Below are 24,885 nucleotides of genomic sequence, written 5' to 3'. Positions count from 1 at the left end.
TATGGAAGAGAACCACAGCACTCTAGTGATACAGATTGCAAAGCAGTGTTCACCAACATTTAGAGTATTAGCATTGCATGGTTCCTGGGCATGTTTATTAACAGGGGTAAAGTGAACAGATTGGAGAGATGAAAAATGTGTTGAAATTCTATTCTTATTTCTGGTTATTCAGACAGTATAGAAGCAGAGCTCATGCTATGGAGTAGATGCAGGTCCTACTGATTCTACTGTTGATGATATTGATGATGATTACTGTTGTTGATAGTGGTTTTGTTTCAAAACAAAGTAAATGTAACACAGAATAGTGTTTTCCCTATTGACTCATTGTGAGCATAGTGTTTACAGAGAGTGAGTTAAGGGTGGTTTTTTTGTTATCCTCACAAAGAGAGAAAAATGGCAAACAGTTTGCCAGAATTAGGGGATTTGACAGTAATGTTGTGATAGGAGTTTTATGCTAAACAGTTGAAATTTACTGTTGTATAATTGCACCATAAAGTTGCACATGGTTAAATATTCTTCAGTATGTTATATGTCACTGGTAGAAAGAAAAGTTCTGTTTAAGAAGGAATACCCAGATATTTACATTTTAGGCTGTGTTTTTATACCTTAAACAGAAATGAATTAAATCTTTTTTTTTTCTTTTTTTTTTTTCTCAAGGTTTAAAGATCACCCCACATTGAATGAACGGTATTTGTTACTCCATTTACTTGGCCGAGGTGGCTTCAGTGAAGTATACAAGGTAGAGTGTGTTGAGTTTACTAAATCTAGTGTTTGAAGCATATACTCTTGTCCATTTGATTTCTGGGACTGGAGTGAAAATAGGGATCTGAATAAGCAAGAGGATTTTAATGTGTATACTTGTTAAACAGTGATTGAGCAAAACCTTCTTGATTAATCTGTGGAAGAGAGGTAGCATTACATTAGGCATGTGAATTACATGCCAGTTTTGTTTCTTTCTGTTGGGTGTTATTTTTATCATCATCTTTGGCTATAACTTTCCTGTATTTGTGGGTTTCTTTTTTAGGCTTTTGATCTTTATGAACAAAGATATGCTGCTGTGAAGATTCACCAGCTTAACAAAAGCTGGAGGGATGAAAAGAAAGAAAACTACCACAAGTAAGTATTAATGACTTACGCTTCATATGTTAAGTTGAATAGCATTTTATCAATTGTGGAAGATTAATGTATCAATCTTCTTCTAGACATGCCTGCAGAGAGTATAGAATACACAAAGAACTGGATCACCCCCGGATAGTTAAATTATATGACTACTTCTCCTTGGATACAGATACGTAAGTACATGAGAATATATGTTTTCTAGAATGTGACAGGGGCTTTAGTGTTGTATGTTGGATAAGCAGAAATGAAGAATATTTGACTTTCAGCCAAAATACTTACAGTTTCATTAGGGATTCTTTTTATTTTTTATTTTTTTATTTTTTTGAAAAAAAGAAGGGGAAAAAAATGGACAACGACAGCACAAAAACCCCAACCACTAGTTGCAGAAGTTTGTTGCAGATAGGTATATATAGGAGATCTTCTGTAAAGTGATGAAAACACTGTTTTGTAACACCTGTGTGCATAAGCTTTCTTTCTTGGTGAGTTGTTTGCGTTCTGATTGATATCAGGTTTCATAGTCTAATCATTATGCTACATGTTTTATTAACAATTTTGTTCATGTAATCTAATATTCAGTAAGCTGTTGTTAAAGTTACTGGTATTAAACTATATTGTCATAACTTTGATCTTGCAGTTGCATATGCCGTTTAATTTTGTCTGTAAATTTTGCCGTAGGTTTTGCACGGTGTTAGAATACTGTGAAGGCAATGACTTGGATTTCTATCTCAAGCAACATAAATTGATGTCAGAGAAGGAAGCTAGGTCCATTGTAATGCAAATAGTAAATGCACTACGGTATCTCAATGAGATCAAGCCCCCTATTATACACTATGATCTTAAACCAGGTAAATGAAAAATGGCAAAATTGAAAACGTCATCACATTTATCAGTTTTTTTTATAATTCATGCCTCAAAATACCAAAATTATCTTTGACTTGTCAGGTTTATTTTAATCTGAGAGGTAGATACTTTTCTTTCCAGTTTAATGTTAAAATGATCTGTCTTTTCTTTATAAAAATACTTCTTACAACTTTTTTCCTTTGTGCTATTTTGATTTGTATTTGTAAGAAAGTGTCATAGAGCCAGTAGATACATTAATATTTAGTAGTATAAGTATTTAAGATCAGTATTTGACTCGATCCTATCGGATCATTATAAAATGTGGATTTGTAAATAATTTTTCCCTTTCATATTTCTTACACTATAAAGGGTTGGAATAATCACTTTCTACATCTAAGGATAAGTGTTTCCAACCAGGACTTTGGAGAAATATTTTCTAATTCCGAATCTGTTTTTTCTTATGCATCTTGCATGTTTGTAGCCTTTTTTTTTTTTTTTTTTTTTTTTTTTTTTAACTACCTCTTTATCTGAAGTAGTTTAGTTTTTTTCAAGAAGCCAGTGTAAACACTGTTGTCACTTGGATCTCTTCTCTAAATTCTGGTCAAGTTTTCTAGTAATAATAATGAATATTGCCTTAAATGACGTATTCCATCTTTTATGCTTTTTGTGTATTTTAATCTGCTAAACTTCCAAGTCTAGGGTTTGTTGTGTAGCTATTAATGTCAGGCTGTTTGCTTGCTGAATTCTTCATATAGATTTCTATTAAGGAATAACAGATTTCATATTATGAAGTTGTACAGAATGTAATCTTAGTCTCATTAGTTTTTGTTCTATTTTTAGAGGAAACTCATCAAATGATTTTTTAAAATCAAATTATTGCACAACTTTAACATGTGGAGCTAGATTTTTTTGAGCTGCAGCATGTCTTGGCACTATTTTCTGGCATGTGCAAACCCTGAAATGTGTAGTTTAGAACGTTTTTTGGACAGAAAAATATTAAACTTCATTGTGACTAGTATACTGTTTTATATTGCTGTCCAGTCAGCTCCAAGTTGGGCAAGCCATCTAAGATGATAGTAGTGATAACCTAGAGAGTTCCTGAGATGGCACTAAAATGTCATAGTCTAGTTGCTCTAGACTTGAGATCATAAAGATGATATAAAGATATCATTCACCCTCATTAAGTTGAATGTTCCTGAAAATTGTGGCTGGTTTTGAAAATGAAGTATTCTGGTGGCGTTTCTTGAAATTAAAAATGTATTTTTTCCCTCTCTGTTTAGGTAATATTCTTCTTGTAGATGGAACAGCATGTGGAGAAATAAAAATTACTGATTTTGGATTGTCCAAAATAATGGATGATGATAGCTATGGTGTGGATGGAATGGATTTAACTTCACAAGGAGCAGGAACTTACTGGTAATGCCTGATTTGATTTTATTGTTTAGGTCATTTTTGAGGCTTCTGAAATGCTTTCATAAAACTAATTCCTAGTGATAGCTAGGATTAAAAATACTAACGTGAATAACAAAGATTTTTGTGCAGTGCTGTGGATCTTGATATTCACAAAAATTCCAGAATAGTGCCATAACTGAAGTAAGTTAGGAATCTAGATATAGATAGACATACATTTAAAATGCGGAGCAAATCTCGGTGATTTATAAACATTGTTTCCCAGAAGAAGCAGGTGTTTAATCTTTGGCTGCAGGTGGTTAAAGATGTTTGACAGAGCTGTGATGATTAAGAGTGGGCGCTTAGTCCTTGGAAATCTTAGAGCAGGGATTACCAGAAGGTAATGTCCTTAGGATAAAAGAGTACTTATTCTTCCATCCTAAAGGTTAATGACAGCTGAGCAGCTGTATCTTGTTTTCTGTGTGTATCCACATACTTGTCCAAAAACCTGAAATTGTAGATCTGTCTACAGAGCAAGAATGACAAAAAAAACCATTTTATTGCTAACAGAAAAGCTGTTTGTAGAATTTATTCTGTAAAGATGCAAGCTGACACAATAGATCTTTGAGCCTGTGTGCACAGTACCTATGTCAGGGTGAGTGGAATAGAAAGCCTATATTGACTAGATGATTATTTGTGAATTCATCTGTTTGTTTTTCTCCTCATTCTGTCTGTGGCAAGACAGGTTTCAGATTTCGGTACTTAACTCTAAACAGAGAAGCCAGTGTCCTTCCTATTTCTTCTTAAACTTTTCCTGTATTTGAAAGTCGCATTTAACAGATTGTCTTTTCCTTGCAAATTTTTAGGATGCGCATCTCGTGAAAAGACAGTCATCAAAGTTGAAGCATTTTAGAAATGTTAGATTGTTGCTGCTTTCCTTAATGCTCCAATTTAAACAGGAGTTTAAATATTTAATTGTAGGAACACTATTCAGAAAGTTTGGGTCTTTGGCTTTCATCTAAAGCACCACATGCACTAGTGGTGTTGTGAACTGGGAGATCTAAAATTGTCTGTGACCTTTACACAATGATGATAAATCTCTGTGTTTCTAACTTTTGCTTCCTCTGAGGGAAAGTTTTGAGTTAGTTTGAGATGGGGATAAGTCTGTGTAAGGCAAATTGCATGAACTCGGCAATGGAGTAGTGGGAGGGATTTCTTCAGTCCCCGGGTCGAGTTACCTGTCCTTCCAAGCGTTCTGGTCATGTAATCTGTTCTGTAGACTTAGAACCGTCTGTATTAAATTCAGTGTTTTGTCCCCAGTCATCTCTGATTTGAAGTTTGTTCCATAACCTCAGTTCTGTGGTCATTAGAAACTTAATCTTCTAATTTATAGAACTGTTTGCATGTAGCCAGTTTGTACTTGTTTGTTCCTGCACCAACACTGGCCTCCTTTGAATTAGGTTGTTTCCCTTCCTGATACTTGCTCCCTTGTGTTTTTAAAGTGTTTGGCTTCTCTCTGAATTGTGGCTTTCAGTTCTTCATGCCATCTCGATAGTTTTTTTTGTGTGATTGCATTAGTTTGAGTACATCTTTCTTGCATGTTGTAATCAGGATTGTGCACAAGTATTCTAGAAGAATTTTTTTTTTATGTTGTATGAAATTCATAGTTGTGTTGCATTCTTACTTCATTTTTTTGCTTATTTCCATTTTCACAGGCATTTCTGTAAATTATTTTTAAAGCCTTACATGCTGTTGATGAAAGAATGTCTGATATGTCATGGCTCTGAAGGATTTTTTACCCCCTTTTTTAGATTTTTATTGCAGTCAATAATAATTAACTGCCTTCATAGTGATATTTTTGGGTTTTGGTTTTATTTTTTTCGAAGGAGATTGCATTGCATAAATTCCTCTGTAATTCAGGGATGCCATAAGAACTTAATTAGCTTTCAGTTTTTCAAGTATGGCTTCCATGGAAATTATAGGCATAGAAATATGATCACATTTACGTACCTTATAATTCTCTTATTAATGTCAGCATTCTTACTGAAAACTTTAAAATCATATGTATGTTACATTTGATTCCTATTGAGACCTAGCTTTAAATGTCCTGTATGGTTTTCATCTTTTCATGTTCAAACAGAGACAGAAGGTGTATATTTACCCTAATAGGATCCCAGTGCTTGAATAATTAATGATTATTAGTGGTTTAAGTAAAGAATAGGTTCCTTATTTGACTGCCTGACTGTACAAAAAATTGTATTGTCGGTTTTGATCAGTGTTGTAAGTGTTGGAATAAGGATCGTAAGATAACTGCACAGTTGTTCAAATATCAACTTGCACAGTTTTTTTTGTATACCATTTCTGATCTTTGAACAAGTTCTAGTGATTCATACATCTGCTTGCTGACACTGAGGCACACGTTTTCTTTTTCAGGTACTTGCCTCCAGAGTGTTTTGTAGTTGGCAAAGAGCCACCAAAGATTTCTAATAAGGTTGATGTATGGTCAGTTGGAGTAATCTTTTTCCAGTGTCTTTATGGTCGAAAGGTAAGGAAAATATTGTTTACCTATCTTAAATTGTTAGTACAAGTGCTTGCCTGTTTTCAGTAGAATGTGAACAATAGTTGTAAATATGTGAATCCATATGGAAAAGACTTGTGTTAGCTTTTGCTAGTGTGCACTGATACTGTGAGAAATGTAAAAGGCTTTGACTGAAACGTTTTTTTAATTGAAAAGTGGTTAGAAACATATATATTAACACTGTAATCAGTTTACTTTTGGATAAGTATTTATGAAATCAAAATGGTTGCATAACTGTCATGAAGAAAATCCCTTGCTTATTTTTCAGCCATTTGGCCACAATCAATCTCAGCAAGATATCTTACAAGAAAATACAATATTAAAAGCCACAGAAGTCCAGTTCCCTGTTAAGCCTGTTGTTAGCAATGAAGCCAAGGTAATGTTTTATATGAGCTCAGAGCAGTGGTTAAAACCTGTCTCATTTATTTTTAAGGATTGTGATGTTTTTTGGGGTTTTGATAATTTTATTTTGAAACTGTATCAAACACAGTTGCACAGACCAGTGATTAAGAGAACAGATTCAACTGATTTTCTGGTGGTTTTTTTTGTTTGTTTGTTTTTTTTATTGCTGATGTGAGCATCTATGACAAATCCAATTTTGTGAATTTGGAAGAAAATATTCCCAGTTACTTGTTTGTAAAAGTAAAAGGCTGCTAAAAGTTTAAAGATTTTAAGACATTTGAGCTTCTGATAAAAATGAAAGGCAACACAGTTTTAGAGGATGTAGCTTCCCAAGAAAACAGTTATGTCAGGGACATAAACAGTAGCGGTGTGTTTGTGTTGGCTGTATTTTCTGGAACTAGTTTTAATGAATGAGCTGCAGTTAGAATTATGACTATTTGGTTGAATATTACAGTTTGTCCTGTTAGTTTGGAGGAGGTGGTGATGGTTGTTTTTTGTTTTGTTTTTTTTTTTGTTGTTGTTGTTGATTGATTTCATTTTGGGGAGATTTGTCTCAGTTCAGAAAAATCATCTCCTTTGAGTGCAGTTGACAAATATGCATCATAGAACTCATAGCTGGTAATGTTATGTGCTAGCAGTTTATATTTCTGTCTTTTAACTCTGCATTTCCTAGTGATAAGTAGTGTTTTTCTGAAGGGCATTGGAAGAGAGCAAATAATTCACTGTCGTTCTGATGCAGTTAGTTACTTACTTTATATTCTCTGTTCCTTGTTTTGTTTGAAAAAGCAGGAGTGGAGAATAATGAAAGATTATTAACAATGTCACGATAGCTGTAAAAGAGAGGGAGAAATTCTTCTGTTGGAAGCACTATAAAACAATTTCAGACTAACTTGTGAATTTGGATAGTTTATGATGACTGCGTAAATTTATAGACCTAGTAGTTGGAAAAGAACAGCAATAAGCAATAAATAAAATCAAAACAAAGTTTTGATTTGGAAAACATAGGGAAATAAATACAAAATCTGAAATGACACTGCTAGTTTCCAGACTGCAATTATCCTTTAGTCCTTGCTACTTTTTCCTAATTTGTGCTGTGTCCTGTGCATTGTAGTAATATTTACACTGCCACAGAACCACAAAGTATTCTACAAACATTTTAGAAACAATCTGTTACTCTGAGAACCTTGTAAACTACACTTACCAGCTCATTTCTTAGGGATTCATTATAAAGAATTCAATTAAATCCACAAATGTCCAAGAACATGTGAATTCATGTTAAGATGTGCATGTTTTTATTTTGTGACTAGTTCCTGCAAGATATGTGTATGTTAGAAGGGAATTTTAACAGGATTCTTCAAGATTTACATCACAGATTAAAAACTGGAGATTAAAGGGAAGTTTAATTGGAGCAAAGGACAAACAATTGAAGGGATTTATCAAGAGAAGATATGTAATTTTTTTAAAATTCTAGATTAAGTAATGATGTGCTAATGAGTTCTGTAGCAGTAATCAGGATTTTCTGTCATTAAATGTTGAAGCCCAAGTTCCCATGAGACTGAGTGTTCTGTGTATATTAGACATGAGGCTTAACAGAAACTTGCATCATGCAATAATTGACAAATATCATGTGGACCTTGATGAAGGGCAGTACAGTGTCTCAAAAGCAGCTCTGGAGATAAACAGAGATTTTTTTCCTGGTTTTTAAGATATTTTAAATCAGTTGGAATTGACTCCTTTCTGAGAGAGAAATTCCAGCTAGGTGGTGATTTCTTAAATCATCTGTTGGTTAGTGCCTGTTGAAAGTGGCAACTGTCCCTACATCTTCTGCTATTCATGTGGTGCACTGCTGGATGATTTTAGAAGCTCCGTGGAGCTCCTTTCTACTTTCTCAGACATCTGAGGAAAAAAAAAAGTAAAAGCTTTTCGCTTTTACTATGCTGCTAAGGGATAGCACAAGCAGAATTCTCCCTGTGTGAAATGCTAATGTTTTGCTTGTAAATATAGTTCATACATCTTTTTGTCTGACGCATGTGTTTGAAGCGTGATTATTTTAAGCCAATTAGGCTTGCTGATTTTTTTTTTTTTTCTGCTACAATGTTCTCTGTTTTTCATTGGAAACTGTAGTAGAATGTTAGGCTGTCTTTGAATGGAATTATATAAGAACAAGAGTCTGTTTAGAAGCTGGTTTGTCTGGGAGGATGTGCTTATTGATTGTAAGCAGATGGAATTACTTGGAATGGTATTGTAACTTTTTGCATTCCTCTTCTAGGCCTTTATCAGACGCTGCTTAGCATACCGAAAAGAGGATAGATTTGATGTCCATCAACTGGCTAATGATCCTTACCTTCTCCCCCATATGAGGAGATCAAATTCTTCAGGAAACTTACATATGACTGGGCTAGCAGCATCTCCTACACCACCTACTTCAAGCATTATTTCATACTGAAATTTCTCCAACTGAGGAATGGCATGATATCTTGGTGTAGTTTCCAAATGCATACTTGAGCTTGAGAACATATGGGTGTTTTTCTTCAGGACAAGTTTGATAACTGTGTTTTCAGGCTGAAGTCCTCCTACATAGTGTTGTTGTATGATTGGAATGGGTCATGGACTGTGAATAAATATACCCTTCAGAGAACAGCCTTTAAATGTTGAAGGATGACATTGCCTGTTGCACACTAACAGGTATACTGTGTTTGAGACTGAAGAAAAGGTTTTTAGTTTTTTTCTGGGGAACATTGTAAATAATCTTTTTAATACTTAAAGTACATTTGGTTGATACTGGAAAGTTCTAACATGAAGGGTAGTTTTTCATTATTTAAAATTTTTTTTAAAAGGTAGTCAGCAAATTTGAGAACAAGAAAAATTCCATGTCTGGTTAATAAATTAAATGAATTGCTGTGTTTCCAAGACATTGATCTTCTGAAACCAAAGTAAGAAATGCAAGACAGTCAAAGCTGTGTTCTACATCAGATTCCTCAATGAAATTACAGTATTTTATTTGGCACTCAGGCTTGTACCTCCAAACATGTGTTCTTTCACAGAATTTAGGTTGATAGGGAACTCCTGGTACTTACTTCTCAAATAGGTTGCTAATTTTGAAATAAGCTTAGTTTTCTAAATATACTGTACTTGCTGTGGTATTGAAACTTGTGAAAATTTCCAGGCCTCTGATAAAAGCAGACAACAGTATGAAACCAAATGCAGACAGGTCATGTATAATATTCTATGCAGGAATAATGATAAATTCCCTTCTAGCTCTATTGTAAATTGTTGTACAGATGTCACATTTTCATTAAATTCAGCAACTTATTCCTGTACAAATGTTTAAAGTATGGCTTTTTCTAATTGGATATTGTATTTTTTTTAAGTCTCCCTCAAGGCGCTTTTAATTGCTGCTAAACAACGTTGCTTTTACTTCAGCAAAAGAATCAGATGACCTCCTTAAGGTGCAAGTAAACTGTACGTTATAGAGAGACTGAGTAGGAAACTCATTAACAATCAAGGCATGTAAAACCGAGCTGTGTTGGCCGTATGCAGTACAGTTCTGTAAGTCAATTAATTGCACTCTCAACCTGTAGAGTGCATCAGTACTAGATGTAGAAGTTGCTCATGGCTATTCTCTATTTCTGGAAGTTCCTATCAACAAGGAAATGTTTCTTGTGGCTTGTACAGGTATTTTAAAATGTGAAACATTTTCTAATTGCCTTGTATGGTAGAAACTTATTTTTCAAAACAGCGTATCTCTCTGCAGTTTCACTATTCTTTTTATTGTCCCATTCTGGATGCTGAATACTATCTGTAATTTTGTCCATGTTTCAGAAAAAGGAGGCTGTTATTACCACAGGTTTTCATTTAGTATTGTACAGTTAAACTGTTGCTCTTGTTTCTGATGTTGCAAGCCATTTTGTTTTCATTGTATATAAAGAAACATTAACTGTCTCTTTAAGATGCTGCTGAAATTGTAGAGAATGTAGCCAAAACAGTAATAAACAATGACAGTTGAAATTTCAAGGTTTTCATCCTGTGTTTTTGCATTTTAACAAAGGACAAATCTGTTTTCCTTATTGCTGAGCTACATTCACTTATTAAGCAAGTTCACTTTGATGGCGAACAGAATAGAGTAATTTACTCAAGCAATGTTAGGGCTGAAAGGGGAGACTTCCATAAAATTTGAAGCATCTGTCATAACTAAATAACCGTTATTTCAATGAGTAGGCCTCACAGAAACAGTTCCAATTATTTCAGTAAGTTTCTCTAGAATTTGTTAGTCATAAAAATAGACTGATATTTTCTGCCTTTATGTTATGCCAGAGTACTGGGATTGCATCCTTTTCACCATCTGCCAGTGTGAAACCGAGGTGGTGGGGTTCAAGGATTTTGCCATGGCTGCACGCTCACATTAAATTTCATTATATCCTGTTCTGTGTCTTGGAAGTTACACACTGTTTTGCCTAAGGAAAAGAGGTAAGATTGTGTTAACAATTTTCATGTATCTGGAATGTGTTGTGGTAACCTCTAGTACTTTGAAGCTTAGCAATACGGTAGAGAACTGTTGAAGTAACCGAAAACTGTAGAGCTACCTAAAGAAAAGGGGGGTTATGCATCGTACCAATTATGTGCACACTTGTTTTTCTTGTTAGAATCTGGGAATATGGGTGGTTGTGGCTGAATACATGACAGTTACTCCACCTTGACAGATGCTTACTTCTGAAATCTAAACACTTGTTTTTAATGCATTTTCATATAGATGCACATGAAGAATCACTGTGTCATCTTTCAAATCGAAGTTGCAAGATCTCAACGCGAGCACAACCTGTGTACTGGAGGTAAGCATCTTATGGTGCTGTCAGTAAAAATTTTGTATCCCCATGTGGATTTATTCTGTCTTCACAGCACGTCCAAGTTGGTGTCTGATGGCTGATGCTCAGCAGTTTGTGCTTGGCATAGAAGTACCCTTGAGACTGAATCCAGAAGCCTGAATTACTGCGACTTGTCGAGAAATGCTGATCACTTCTGGGTAATTCATACATCCTTTGCTTCGACTGTATTTCATGCACATTTTACTGGATTCATCACACACCATCCATTGCTGTATTTCCCAAGTTTTTCTGCTTATTTAGTAGCGGGTAGACTAAAGAAATGATGTTAAACTTCATCAATTCTTAATGAAACTTGTAAGTAAAAGTCTTACTTTACACATGTAAATATTTTTAAATTTCTGTGTGTACTGAAAGATGCTAGAATTCTACATTACTGTGTGATATAAACACCTATGTGTGAGTTATAGAAGCAACTGCAAGATGAATTCTTCATTTTTACTGTGATTACAGTGTCATTGCAGCCACAATTAACAGTGGTTGGCTTGTTTCTTTAAAACAGCTGTGTTTTAGCACTGTTTTATTTGTTTGTACTGAAGTTAAATCTGTGGAGCGTTTTTCACCCTTAACTTGGTTTGTACTGGTTGATAGATGGGGATTTCGGAGAGACTAGTTATCGCTAATTTTCTGAAGGGTGCTTTGAACGCTGGCAAGAAGATGGGAAGAGCATTGTGTTGCTGGCCAGCTGCCCAAGTGCTGTTGACCGCACACACCGCAGCTATGAGCAAACTGCTGCATAATTAGAGAAGCTTTCAAAAGCCCACAAAGCCACCAGCCCTCTTGGTATGCGAGTCACGGGTATGCGAGGCACAGCACCGCTGTCTGCACCCCTCAGCTTGCTGGGGTGCTGGGTGTCACTGGGACTCTGTGCAGGAGCTGGGGACCTAGCTGGGTGACTGGATAGGGTGTGTGAAAACCGTGGAAGGGAAAATACGCCTTAAGTCTTAAGGCGTCCAGAAATTCCTGCTTCTGCTTCCCTGTCTTTCTGATCATGGAGAAACACAGACACAAGGCAGGTTTGTAACCAGCCCACAATGGTGGCTTCTGAGCTTAAATCTCGTTTCTCCCCTCCGCCAAAAAACACAAGCTGGGAAGTATGGTATGAATCACTGTTGTTCTGTGAGCTATTAGCTCCCTGGGCAGGGTGGTGAGGTCAGACCTGTGTGCACCCTCAGGCTGTGGGGCCACCAGGAAAGCAGAAGCTCTGGGATGGTGTCTCTGGGACATTTCAGAGGTGCTCCTGGAACCCGCTGTGCTACTCCAAAAGAAGGAGATTTCAGTAGGAAGGTTGTGGGGAGGCCTGAGTGGGTGTCAGGGCAAAGGCAGACTTTGAGGGCAATGGCAAGCGAGCCTCCAGGTTCCAGTGCCTGAAACACTTCAAGTGGAGTGGCTGGTTTCACAAACCAGTCGTGTCTTGTGGCACAGTGCTGCAGTCCTGCTCTCTGTGTGCCTGCAAGACCAGCGTCTGCTGGTTGTAAATAGCCCTCCTGAGGACTTGAGTTGGCAGTGCAGTATTGGTAGGGAAGGCAGGACTGCAAACAGCCCACAGGCATTTCCTACTGACCAGCCCAGCTGTATCACCTCCCTGTGACCACAGTCTGGTGGAGGGGGCCCAACTCAGCAGCCGGGCTGGGTGCACCAGAAGTCTTCTTTTTGTATTTGGTCTGTTACTTCCTGTCCTGTGTGCTGTGCTGTCAGGATCAGTTCCCTGCCATCCCACTGGTGTGTATGCAGCTGAGCAGGTTTCTCTCTCTTGGTTTCCTTTCATCCTGGTTTGTATGTGAGGCTGCAAATTCAGTATTAATTTGTTACTAAATTTGTCTCAGCATAAGCCACCCAGTGATGTGAGCTGCCATTGGAAGCTGCATATGCCTTGTTTGCTGCTATTCTACTGGAGTGAATGTTTTGGTAATACAAACAGAAAGAGAAGTGACTTTTGGTTGGTGCTGGGCAATGAGTGCACAGACAGGGCAAGGCCGGGCTCCTTGGTGGGGCAGATCTGCCACCATGATGGTGCAGGTGGGGGGGGGGGAGGGGGGGGGTGACTGCAGGCCAGGCCACATGCCACAGGTTGGGCATGCTTAGCTCACAGGGTTCGAAGTAGTAAAATGTCCTCCCAGGGCTGCCACACCTCTGCCTCGTCTGCCCTCAGGCTGAGAGTGACAGAGGCACGGGGTCTGCCAAGTAGCTGCGCATGTGGGACTGGCTTAGTGGGAAGGTGTGGCATCTTCTGTTCTCCTGGGTTAGGTTGTGCCCCTAAGCAGCTACATGATGAGTTACTGGGCAGCTTTGAATATTTGCATAATGGAAAACTTTCTCACTGACAAAAATAACCTAACTCACGTAGAAATGGTTCTTTTCAGGCTTACAGCTGTGGCTCAGCAGCAGCTGGCAGAGTTCTCTCCAACGATTTCAGCACTGGAATACCTTCCCTGTGTGCCTTTCTATTGAAAAGCCAGGTAAGTTACACGTTAATTGGCAAACTACACCTGAGTGCTTGTCTGTAATGAATTTAGAGCATATTATTCCATTTCTTCAATGGCGATTCACACTCGTTGATGTGATATCATTAAATTCTCATGTTGCTTGTAGGGTTACACTAGAATATACCAAATGCTGAGGCTGATTTCATAGATTGCCTTCTTTGAGCTGTTACAAGTTGGGACAGTTTTATTACTGAGCCTTAAGACAGTTTTATTACTCAGCCTTTGTGACTGAGCCTAAAGACATTCTAATCTAACAAATTAGCATATCATGAAGGTTATTGTCACATCATGCAATTAGCAGAACCCAACTACAGAGGACAGAGGAGTTATTCCTCTTTCATCCTTTATTTTCTGTCCCAATTCTTGTACTTTTAGTGAAATTCATCCTTTTTACTTTATTTTAATGTTTTCACTTACAGGCAAAATAAATATACGTATATATGATTAGCAAGTTAAACAAAACCTGTTCTTAACAGTGAAAAGTATGATGAAAGTTGTTTTCTTCTTAGCTCGGAGGCACCAGGACCTCCTTCCATCTGCCAGGCAGAGGATCTACGTGTCATCAGCACCACTGTTGTTAGACACTGGCACGCTGTATCAGTACTAGAATTTGACTAGACATGGCTATCTATTAATTCAACAGATACTAAGAGTATGCTGTTTCTCTTTACAGTTTGTGTGAAGCAGGGAGGAATGTCTGGAGCAGAAGGTGGAGAAGAATGTACTGGTTTATGTAATCCCTCTGAGTGGAGCAGCAGTTTGTAAGTAAAGATTGGGACTTCGGGATGGATGTGTGGCTGCTGTGGGGGCTTTGCAGCAGCATTTAAAAGCAGTTTATACTTAGCTGCAACTGTTCTGAACTTTATATCTCCTCAGTTTTGGTGTTAAGTGATAGCCTATTATTAAAAAAAAAAAAAAAAAAAAAGGGGGGGGGGAGGGGGAACTTGGGAATTCAGGTGTTCGATTACCATAATGATGACTATAAAATTCATTGATGAATGCCAAATAGTTTCAAGCAAGATTCAGAGAATACATTTGCAATTGAAAATGGCTGGAGACGTTGTACCTCAGCTCTTCTCTTGGTTCTCATCGCCAACTACCATCCCTGTCCTTCAAAACGATGCAGTCACAACTCAGAGGCCTTTGGAAGTATCACTTTTATCACCTTCGTGTCACATGTCCACGTGTGATGGTCACTGCTTATGGTTTCCCAATGGTATTTGTAGAATATTGTGGATGTAAAGATTTACTAGCAACAGGAGATGGTGGTTGTAAATTAATTTCTAGTAAGGTGAGGGACATAGTGATAGTTTGTACCTTATATGATATGCTGTTAATAGCATGTTGATTGTGTTTTAGGGCAATGAAATATCCTTTCACCCTTACAAAATGGGTTGAATTTTTGACCCAAGACAAATGCTTAATGATGTGAAAATTATCTGAGTGCTGCACGAAGGTCAATTCCATGAGGTGCTGATGGCACGGCAGAGGCATCCATGTCTTTAGAATTAAAAGAGTACCATTTGACACTCATTTGTGCACCCGTAGGGAAACCACTGTTGTACAGCTACTGATCCAAGTGGCAAAGGGGGCGGGGGCCGCGACGCCCATGGTCTTTTTTGTGCTCTGTGGTAAGGTTACCTCAGCTGGAGCTGTATGGGTGTGTGTGCTGGTGGGCACGAGAAGCTGGGTGCTCTTCTGGCGCCAGGGCAGGCATTGCCCACATGGCGGCTGTAGGCGGCAGTCTCCATTGTCTGTGCTGCACAGACGTCTTGGCAGTGAGTTTCTCATGTGGTCGCTTGCTTCCCTCTGCAGTTGTGCAAATAACTTCCTCCTCCCGTTGCCATCCCCCAGCACTGTATCCAGTTGAAGTAGTGGGGGAAATTCAGACACAATGCAATGAAGCCACTGGAATTTCTTTGTTATAAACCCTGGGGGCATGTTCTCATTAGAACCACAAGTTGTACCCAGCGTTAGGCTCTTTCATGTTTGCATGGTTTCCTACTGAACTGCAGAGATTAGAGCCTGCTGTTAGCGCTGTCTGTCGGTCCCTGCTTGGTTTGACAGCGAGGAAACTCTTCAGCTGGAGCTGGGAACGAAGTGGCTTCTTCCCCACAGCAGCTGTGAGTGCTGCCTGAGTGGGCAGCAGCTTTACACACCGACCCAAACTGGTGGTGCTGTGGGGAACGTGGGGAGTAGGAACAGTGCAGTGCTATGGCCCAGCAACAGCAAGGAGTGGTGTGCAGCAGCTGTAGGGGATGCAGGTGCCTCACATGGCCGCCTTGTCAGGGTTCTGTGCAGCCCACAAGTACCTGACCACACAGATGCACATGGGAGCCATCGCGCAGCCTGTGCTGGTCTGTGCTGTCTGCTGAGGGATTGCACAAGTCCAGAACTTACAGGAAGCCACCACGGTGATATAAACACTACCAGCATTTACACACCATTTCTGCACCTTTGTTTCTAGAGAATAAGAGCTGCAAAAACCCTCTCTCTATTTAAGTGCTTCCTAACTGCCCTAGTGCAGGAAGAAGCTGGTGTTCTGCTTATCCCATATCTCATGGGCACAGAAGTGATGACTCCTGTAGGTCCTGCATGAATTCAAGAATCCAATCATGTACCTGCATTCACTCTCCTTGCACATGCCAGGCTGGGCACACACTGAGTTTTGAGGGTTCTCACTCAATCAGTGGTTAGATGGGGTTAGACTAATGGTATTTATAAGTCGGAATGAAGCCACTGATACGGAATTAGCAAAGACTGATGCCACACTAGGCAATGTGTTTGCACTCTCTGTGCTTTTAAAAATGCCAGTGATGTTTTGGAAATCTCTGTTTTTAGATGGGGCTTCTTGAAGCTGTGAATTTCTGACCAGATGTGGAAGGGAAATAGGAGTTTGCTTCTCTCTCTCTGCTATCCTGCCCAGTTCCCTCCTTTCAATACTGGCTGTGCAGAAATGCTTTCTTCAGCTGGAACTGGAGGAGTTTCCTGTTTCTGTTTTGTACAGGTAGGGTGTGTATGGTCTAAGGGCTGCCTTAGGGTGAGAGGAGAGCTGACGCGGGGGGCATTTTCTGCAGGGCCAGGGAAATGGCTCTGCTGTCTTTTTCAGCTGTACCCATGTGGAAGACCCAAATGCAGGGGATGTATCAAGCACTGTACAGAAATGTACCAGCGACTGAACTGAGGCAAATAGGTATGTTTCTTGCCACGTCTGTAGTGATGAACTGGAGAATAAGTTGAAGTTAATCCCAAAAAGGGATGGATTGGGTCAAGTGCTCAACTAAGAGCAGGTAGAAATGACCTAAAGTCTTATAAGTTCAGGCCAAATATTGTTGTCCCTCAATACTTTGCGTTTAGACATCTAGATAGGTGGATATACACACATAAATGCCTGCACACATGCATAGTGAAAATGTCCTGCCTCTGCCTTGTTCAGAGCACCGGGTCCTGAGGCAGAACCCTGCCACAGAGCTACCACAGTGAGTTGAGAAGTCAGCCAAGTAATCTGGATGCTCACTGCTGTGCAAATACCAGAGATAAGGCACTGCTAAACAATGTTTCCTGTTTCTAAGAAAGTGGTGGAGGGTCAACATCTTTTTTATTTGTGACTCCAGCAGATAGATCCTTAAAGTGTTGATCTTACAGGTGAGAGAAATTTAGATATGGAGGGGATTACAACAGTAGAAGCAAGTTCCTGCTCCTGTGAATACTTGCGATCTATGTTTAGAATTCAAATGCAAGCATAATTAAACAGTGCTAATGAGACAGAAGGACTTATCTTCATTTAGTGTATAATTGGTGTCACTGATTTCCTCATTCATTTTTTCCTAGTTTTAAAGCCATCTTCTTCCAGCAAGATCTGGTGGTAAAAGTTATCCCCAGCGAGGAAGTACCTGGCCCGGAGTGTAAATCCTTTTCAGGGGTGCAGAGTCAGCATCAGTAACTGACAGCAAAGTTACAGCCAACAGCCATGCCAGGTGCTCCTTCTGCAGTGTAACCTTAAAAAATGCCATTTCGTGTGGCGTTACAAAGACCGTACTGGAAAGGAAAAGATAACATCTTACTTCTGCTGAGGCAAAGAAAGCCTGGGAAGAGTACATACCTACCACTATCAGCTGAAGTTTCAATCTCTCAATACCCTCCTGCTCATCCATAAATTTGAAGCTTCCACGGCAGCTTAAAAAGGGTAGGTGTGACACTGGGGCATGGTGGTGCCAGGTCGATGATTGGACTAGATGATCGTGGTGGTATTTTCCAGTCTTAACGATTTTATGAACTCCAGGTGTCACTTTATTTTTCACTGAAGACCCTTTCTGCTTCTCATCTGCATCTCTGATTTGCTTCAGGCCCCTTTTTAGCAAGTTTGAGGGTTTAGTCTCTGCTTTACAGCTGTGCTGCAAACTGCAGCAGTATCTGCTCTTTCCTGTGAGGTGGCACATTAATGACCACAGCTACGTATATTGCAGTGGCAATATGTGATAGTGTGCTCGTGCCCACCTACCAACGGAGAGCACCTCGACCTCCTGAGCATTGCAGCCAGCACCCTGCTCTCTCTGGCTGCTCACGGGATGATGCTCACTGCTCCTTCCAGCCTTCCTCCCTGTGCAGTCACTGATTGCCCATCACCTGCCAAGCCGAAGCAACTCAAAGAGGAGAGCTGCAGCGCTTGTGAGCGCTCTGCTGGGGGGGAGGAGGGGAGCGAGAGCATCCCACACAGCAGCAAATGTTTCTCGGCTTGCTCCACGAATTCAGCACAGGCTTGTGCTTTGGATTGCTGAACCCAAGACTTTATTTCACTCTTTTTGAATGGGAATTTGAATGCTTGTCTGTAAAGAAAGTTACGCTGATTAATCTGAGACATAGGAATTACTATGTTTATTAACTGGAAAGCCATCTGGCTTTTCTGTCCTTTAACATACCTCTTTCAGCCTCTTGCTTCCTATATATATCACAAAAAACCACCTTACTTATTTTTAGCAAGCCTGTGCTAGCTTTTGAGAATGAATGACAGTGCAAGGCACCGTCCAGAAATGATGTGGGCTTCCTTTGGGTGAGTAAGGAAAGAAGAAAATAGGGGTGGGAGATGCAATAAATGTCGAGAATCTGAGATGCCCTTAGGCTTTAGCCTGGAGTATTTCCTCTGCAGCACAGGATATGGCAGCAGCTGCTGCCGCAGCAGGTCCTTTCTGACAGGGCCTGTTCATATTCGTACTGAGACAGCACCCAAGGCAGAGGCCTGCAGGCTGAAGGTGAGCACAGCAAGGACGAGACCCAAGGCTGAAGCAATCAGTGCTGCCAGCTGGGGCTTCCTAGAGGCAGCCAGGTAAGGATGTGTTGCCAAGGCTCCCTGAGAGCTGTGTACGGCAGTTCCCAAGAAGCGTTTCAAGAACATCTGGCTCTGTACCTCAAGGTTCTGGCCGCTTCACCCCAAATCCCTCAAAGCCTTCCTACTCCTTTATGACATGCAGTTTAAAAATAATCAGAAGTATAATGCAATGCAGAAGGATGTTATTTTTATTCTCTTTTTTTTCTTTTTTTGGCTGCTGAGAATGAAAACGCACAAAAAATGTGTTAGGAACAGTGCGTTCCTTTCCATTGTTACACAAGGCATGCCCAGAGAGCAAGCATGGTTTTTTCCTTTCTCTGACCAGGTGTTGCTTATAAGCTGCACAAGAAATACATTTCAAATAAGAAACATAACCCTTAAACAAAAGGTAATTGTTTTACAAATTCAGCCACTTCCAGTGCCCAGCATGCTCTTTGGCAATACAAAGGCTTCCAGTTGCTTCCTATTTTCTTAGCAGTTGCATTCCAGCAGGATTTTATCCAAACACTGTTTATATGTACAGGAACATCTCCTAATGTCTGAGGAGAGGGCTGAGCCTTTGGAAGCTGCTGCCACTGCCTGGGACCACATTTGTTCCATTCCCTGGTCTGTGAGATCTCCAGCCCACCTGAGGGCACAAACTGCATTGGGAAATGACTTCTCATACCTTTTCAATTCCAGCCTTACCATCATGAAGGATCAAACCTGATGGGTGCCTGCTGACTGCTACAATCGAGCCATGGTCTATAGCATTTTCAACATTTTCTTCCAAATTCTAATGTTCCGTAGGTAAGTTGTGCTGTTTCTCCCTTAGCTTGATTTCTCCAGATCTTAAAGCCGTGCAACCAGTGTGCATCTGCAAGCCCATACGGTGGGAGATCTGAGGTCTTCAGTTTGTTTTTAAGGAGGACTGTTTTGAAGATTCAGAAAAATGTATTTTCCGGGGAAATCAACTTGGAGGATAAGGCAGAGATGGTAGCAAGGTGGGCACTGCTGACTCTTAGCTAGTGACCGAGCTGTGTGACACAGCACACGCATACTGCAGTGAGAAGAAATCAAAGCTGTTTCTCTAACAGCAGGTGAGTTTGTTGAAGATGCTTGGTTGTTTGTGGCTAACATTCATGTAGGAGCAGGACCTCTGGAATTAGCTGTTTATTCCAGGCAGTGCTGTAACAACCTCACAGCACAACAGAAGGTCCAGAGGAACCAACCCTGGGACCCCATTATGTTCAGCACCCCTTATCAAATGTACAGCTCATAGGTCTGCGTTGCTTTTTATTAATGACTGTTACTGGAGGAAGGTCCTTTAATTAAGTGAAATCTTGATTTATCTGCCACCGTCTTCTTACCTTACTAAGAAGCCTGTTTCAAGTACAGGCTTTGCGGCTTGTGTTCACCTCTCATTTTTTGTTTCTCAGTCTCTGCTGGGCTTTCATAGCTCACCTAAACTGCAAATTCCATGAACCAAGCATGTAAATTTGCAGCCACTTGCCTCTGCAAAGAGTAAACAGCTCTCAGCCATGAGAACTGCTATTAAAGTGGGCTGTTTTGCTGGCAGAAGTGGCTTTCTCTGTTGCCATGGGTTGCTCAAGGTGATCCTGACCTCTGTGGTCTCTCTGAAGTTCTATTGTGGGTGAGCTGAGCAACAGCTTTTAGAAAGGATTAGCTGAGCCTAACAAATACAGGACACTGCACTAAGAAATTAGTACAACATTGCACAACTAAAGGAGGAGCCCTATCTTCTTATCCCATAGGATCAAAGGCTGAGAACTCGATTATTTGGTAGGGCTGTACTCTGCTTGCAAGCACAGCACAGTTGCATTGGCAGTCTTCTCTTAGGGGCAAAGTTCTGCCTTTGCAGGTGCACGAGTGTGCAGCAGAGAGGGATATGTGATTGATGGGCAGAGATGGGGCTGCACTCACCTGCTGGGACTCAGGAGAAGGAGCCTCGCTGAGGAGGAGGTGACGAACTGGTGAACCCCTCTTAACACTTCTCAGCCAGAGCAGGTCTGTGCATGCCTGTCCTGGCTGGATCTGTGGCCTTTCACTTCACTTCAGTCTTGCTGCAATCACTCATGCCAAGTATAACATGTCATAAAAACTGTGCCTTGGTACTAATGTGCAATTGAAATAATGTGCGAAGGATGTTCCTAAGAATGACTATTCAGTTTCCAGAGTGAAATTCTTATTTTTTTGGTTGCATACTGGCACCATAGTACATCTGTACACTATTCTGGCACCTAACGATTAATACGGAGTTGAGGCTTCCCAAGAAGGGCATGTGTGTTCCTTGCTAAACTTACTAAATCCTACAGAAATCTGATGTCTGACAAAATATCTCTGCTTTATCTTTCACAGAGCTTTAATTCTTCAGCTGGAGTAGGTGATGGGCTGGGCAGAACTGATGAAGAATCTCCTGAGCTGGATGCAGTTTTGTTTCACTTGGGGAGCTGTTTTATGAGATTGTTCTTGCACCTTAAATAATGAATTTTAAAAACCCCAGTGAGCAGTGGTGAGTATTGGCTCCCCCTTATACGGCAGCTAAAACCCAGAGTTTCTACCACAGATGGTGTAGGCAAATCACATTAAGAATTTTTGCTTTTCTGTAGAATGCCCAGCACAGCTCTGCCCGGACATGTAACGAATCCTTGGCACTGTCCTGAAGAATGCACAGAAGGCGACTACAAAGCGTGAGTTGCTTACACACTGTTTACAGATGGAGAAATATTTTCAGTGTGATCTTTTTGCCTATATCCGTTACAGGATTCAAACCTAAAATGAAAGAGATTCTGGGTGCCCAACCCCAACTGATGAGCCAAACCCTCAGCTTGATGCCAGCAAGGCCTTTGTGGCAGGGGAGGGATTGTGAGCACATTTGACTAGTACAGACCAAGCTTGGTGTGTAATTGAGGAAGTCATCGCAATCGAACATCATTGATCCTTATCCCGTCCCCTTCAGCTTGATTCCTTAATCAGCACTCACTTCTCTGAGAGGCTGGAAATATTACCCAGAGCTTTTCTTAAGCATTTTATGATCTAAAACAAGTCCCTGCCTGTAAAGAGCTATTTTCTTCAAAACAAACTTTGTCCCTGCTCCCATGGTTAGCTTGGAAAGCTGGCAGCAGAACTCTGCATCTTTGAAATAGCCTAAGCTCAGCCCATTGCTGCCTTCAATCAGTTGGTTTCACAGTTACCTCTCTGTGATTCTTCACGGTATTATCTAGCATACAGCAGCCAGCTGGCAACGAATACACCGTCTGCTGGAGAAAAAAATAACAAGAGGAAATATCATCACTGCAAAGCCTGATCTTATGAATTCAGCCAAAAGGAACTATTGCATGCCATCTCGTGGCACCACACAGCTATTTCTCAGAAATACACTGGGGCTCCAGCTGTGTCGATGAGGTTTAATGTTTGATGGGTTTGCTTAAAAAAATGGCTGCCAGGATTCTAGAAAAGAGCCTATTGTATGGCCAGGCTGAAGCTATGAAGCATTCATCACTGTTAACCCATGTTTGTGCTCTGGCTTTTTGTAGCCTCAGCAGCCATCTCCTGGCACTGCAGCAGAGACTCAAGCTGCAGAATGCACCTCTTCTACGTGTGCGTGTGATTACTCAAGCAGAGCTGTAGCTGTGCCCCTGCATTTGAAACAAACATCTCAACCATTGAACAGCACTGGCCCCAGAGCAGCTTCTTGTGGAATAGGATGCTTCACCTTACAGTAAGTCACGTGCACATTCTTCATTCTGATTTACATGCAGGGCTTAAGCTGCCCATAGTATGGTGGCTTTGTCTTCTGTCACACAGGAAGAATTCCGTATGTTGGTGTTTAAAATAAAGCTAATATGCCTATTCCTAATTGCTCATTAACAGATGAATACATAAATTCATGGAAATGTGGTTAGGTTAGCTGTCAGTCCCTCAGTGTATCTTAAGTACCTCTGTAAAAGTCCCTCTGTTCTAAGGGGAGAAAAGTCATCGCAAAACTCTTGTCAAGAAGTGATATAGGTACAATTTCACTAAATCAAGCTAAGGAAATATGAAAAGCCAGGACAGAGTACAATTGTATGACTTTAGGTCCTTGTTTAAGTGCCTGGTTTTTGACTTTTTTTTTTTTTTTTTTTTTAATGGCTTTTTAGCTGGGAAATTACAGCTGAACTTCTGCACCACTGAATCGCTTCCAGATTTGAACCTGTGTTACCTTTAGCAGAACTGCTTCTGGCTACACTGAAACACTGCCTTCTTCCATTACTCTCATAATCATCACAACGTGGATATATAAAGCAGTCAAGAAAAGACCTTAATATAGCTAATAGAAATGCATGATTTCAGCCTAAGCATTCTATTCTATTTTTTGGCTACTGGAGACATCTACGCAACTACAGAAGTCCACAGCTTGCATTTGGAAAGCGTAAAACATGCCAGGTAACCTGAGGTATTACTGCAAAGAACATCATTCCACACTAACAGAAAAGGCATTAGGTTATGATCAGCATCCTGTTAACAATTGCTCTACATTGGGTATGTGACAAAACCTGTATTTCTACTGCTCTTGGATTAGAGAAGGAAAGCAACTTTGTCGAGGGCTCTGACTGGGACAGTGTGTAGAGAAGTTCCAGGAAAGGCTGTAAGGCCAGTGAGGCTTTATGAAGCTCAGGAATAGCAGACATTCTTTATATACAGCAAAGAAAAGAGGGAACATCCTTATTACAAAGTTTAATTCTGATATATATGATACCGGAATTACAAAATAAATCAAAAGATACATTCTGAGAAGCTCTGAGCCATGTATTTACCAAGGCAGAGGGACTTCAAATTCCATGCAGTTGAGAAAATAAATTGCTAGCAATGTGAAAAAGGATTTGGGGTCTCTAACAGATCTCCAAATAGATAATAGGTGATGAGGGAACATGCAGTGGTGGGCCAGAAGAATTCTTAAGGGAATAAAGGTAAGATGGGACAACAAGTGTTAGATAAGGCTTCTACTTGAACTAATTTGAAACGTTATGATCAGCAATCAAATGCAGCTACTGTTCTTAAGAGTGATCAGGCACACTGCATTGCCAAAAGGAGACAAGCTCCAGATAACTGATGACAGCTAGAAGTCAGACCATGGTTGAAGCATGGATAAGTGAAATTCCAGTAGTACAGAAGGACTGGAGTAGTGTGGAAGGAGCTGAGGCTGTCATTGGAGTACAGCACACGCACCAGGCTACACAGAGTGTTTCATCTGCTCTAATCCTGAACATCAGTTTCAAGAAAACATGAATCACTTGCAGGCAGATTTTGTGACTGCTACAGTGGATCTAACCACTGCTGACCCTGCCTGCATGCTGAAGTCTGGCATTCCTTCTTGGATCCATTCCTCAGGAAAAGAGCCTTTTTACTGGTTTGTACTAGAGAGCTGAGCTTAAACCAGGAAAACTTACAGCATTAAGCAAATAAATGTGCTATTTTCTCACACAGGATGAAATTCCAGGTATTTATTGCTGTATGTCTGCTTAATCCATTAATTTGTCTTACAGTAGTCATGAAGTGCCAAATCGTGTGCTACATGTAACATATCCTGTATTCCCTTCCAAATGCCATTTTACAGTGGGGGTGTGAAGCAGCACAGCAGCAGTCACAAAACATGGCTTGAGCTTCTCTCAAGAGCTTAAAAATAAGATTTGTATACAAGCTGAATACCGACATGTTAGTTAACAGGTCACTCAGCAATTCTAATAGAAATATCTTCAGGTGGAAGTTTGCACTGTTAAAATTTATGACTCAGACCAAACATCCTCATCCCCACTGCAGAAACAAGATACTTGCAAAGACAAGAACTATGGTATGTAAATGTCACACGCAAGAACTGCTTCATTT

General features: G+C 40.1%; 1 protein-coding gene across 1 annotated transcript in view; it reads left to right on the top strand.

The window, feature by feature from the left end:
* Window positions 1-8,774, top strand: part of TLK1 (tousled like kinase 1) — a gene marked incomplete at both ends in the record, with an annotated part of 66,925 nt that extends 58,151 nt beyond the window's left edge. Inside the window, 8 exons of the mRNA XM_079538990.1 lie at window positions 658-739; window positions 1,025-1,116; window positions 1,203-1,292; window positions 1,795-1,964; window positions 3,240-3,375; window positions 5,782-5,893; window positions 6,195-6,302; window positions 8,598-8,774. Of these exons, the coding sequence (XP_079395116.1) occupies window positions 658-739; window positions 1,025-1,116; window positions 1,203-1,292; window positions 1,795-1,964; window positions 3,240-3,375; window positions 5,782-5,893; window positions 6,195-6,302; window positions 8,598-8,774 (967 nt within the window). The remainder of the gene's footprint in view (window positions 1-657; window positions 740-1,024; window positions 1,117-1,202; window positions 1,293-1,794; window positions 1,965-3,239; window positions 3,376-5,781; window positions 5,894-6,194; window positions 6,303-8,597) is intronic.
* Window positions 8,775-24,885: the final 16,111 nt, after the last annotated feature.

The sequence above is a fragment of the Tetrao urogallus genome (genome assembly GCF_951394365.1).
Source record: "Tetrao urogallus genome assembly, chromosome: 8".
NCBI lineage: Eukaryota > Metazoa > Chordata > Aves > Galliformes > Phasianidae > Tetrao > Tetrao urogallus.
Note: the sequence above shows the minus strand (reverse complement) of the source record. Positions and strands in the feature narration are given on the sequence as shown.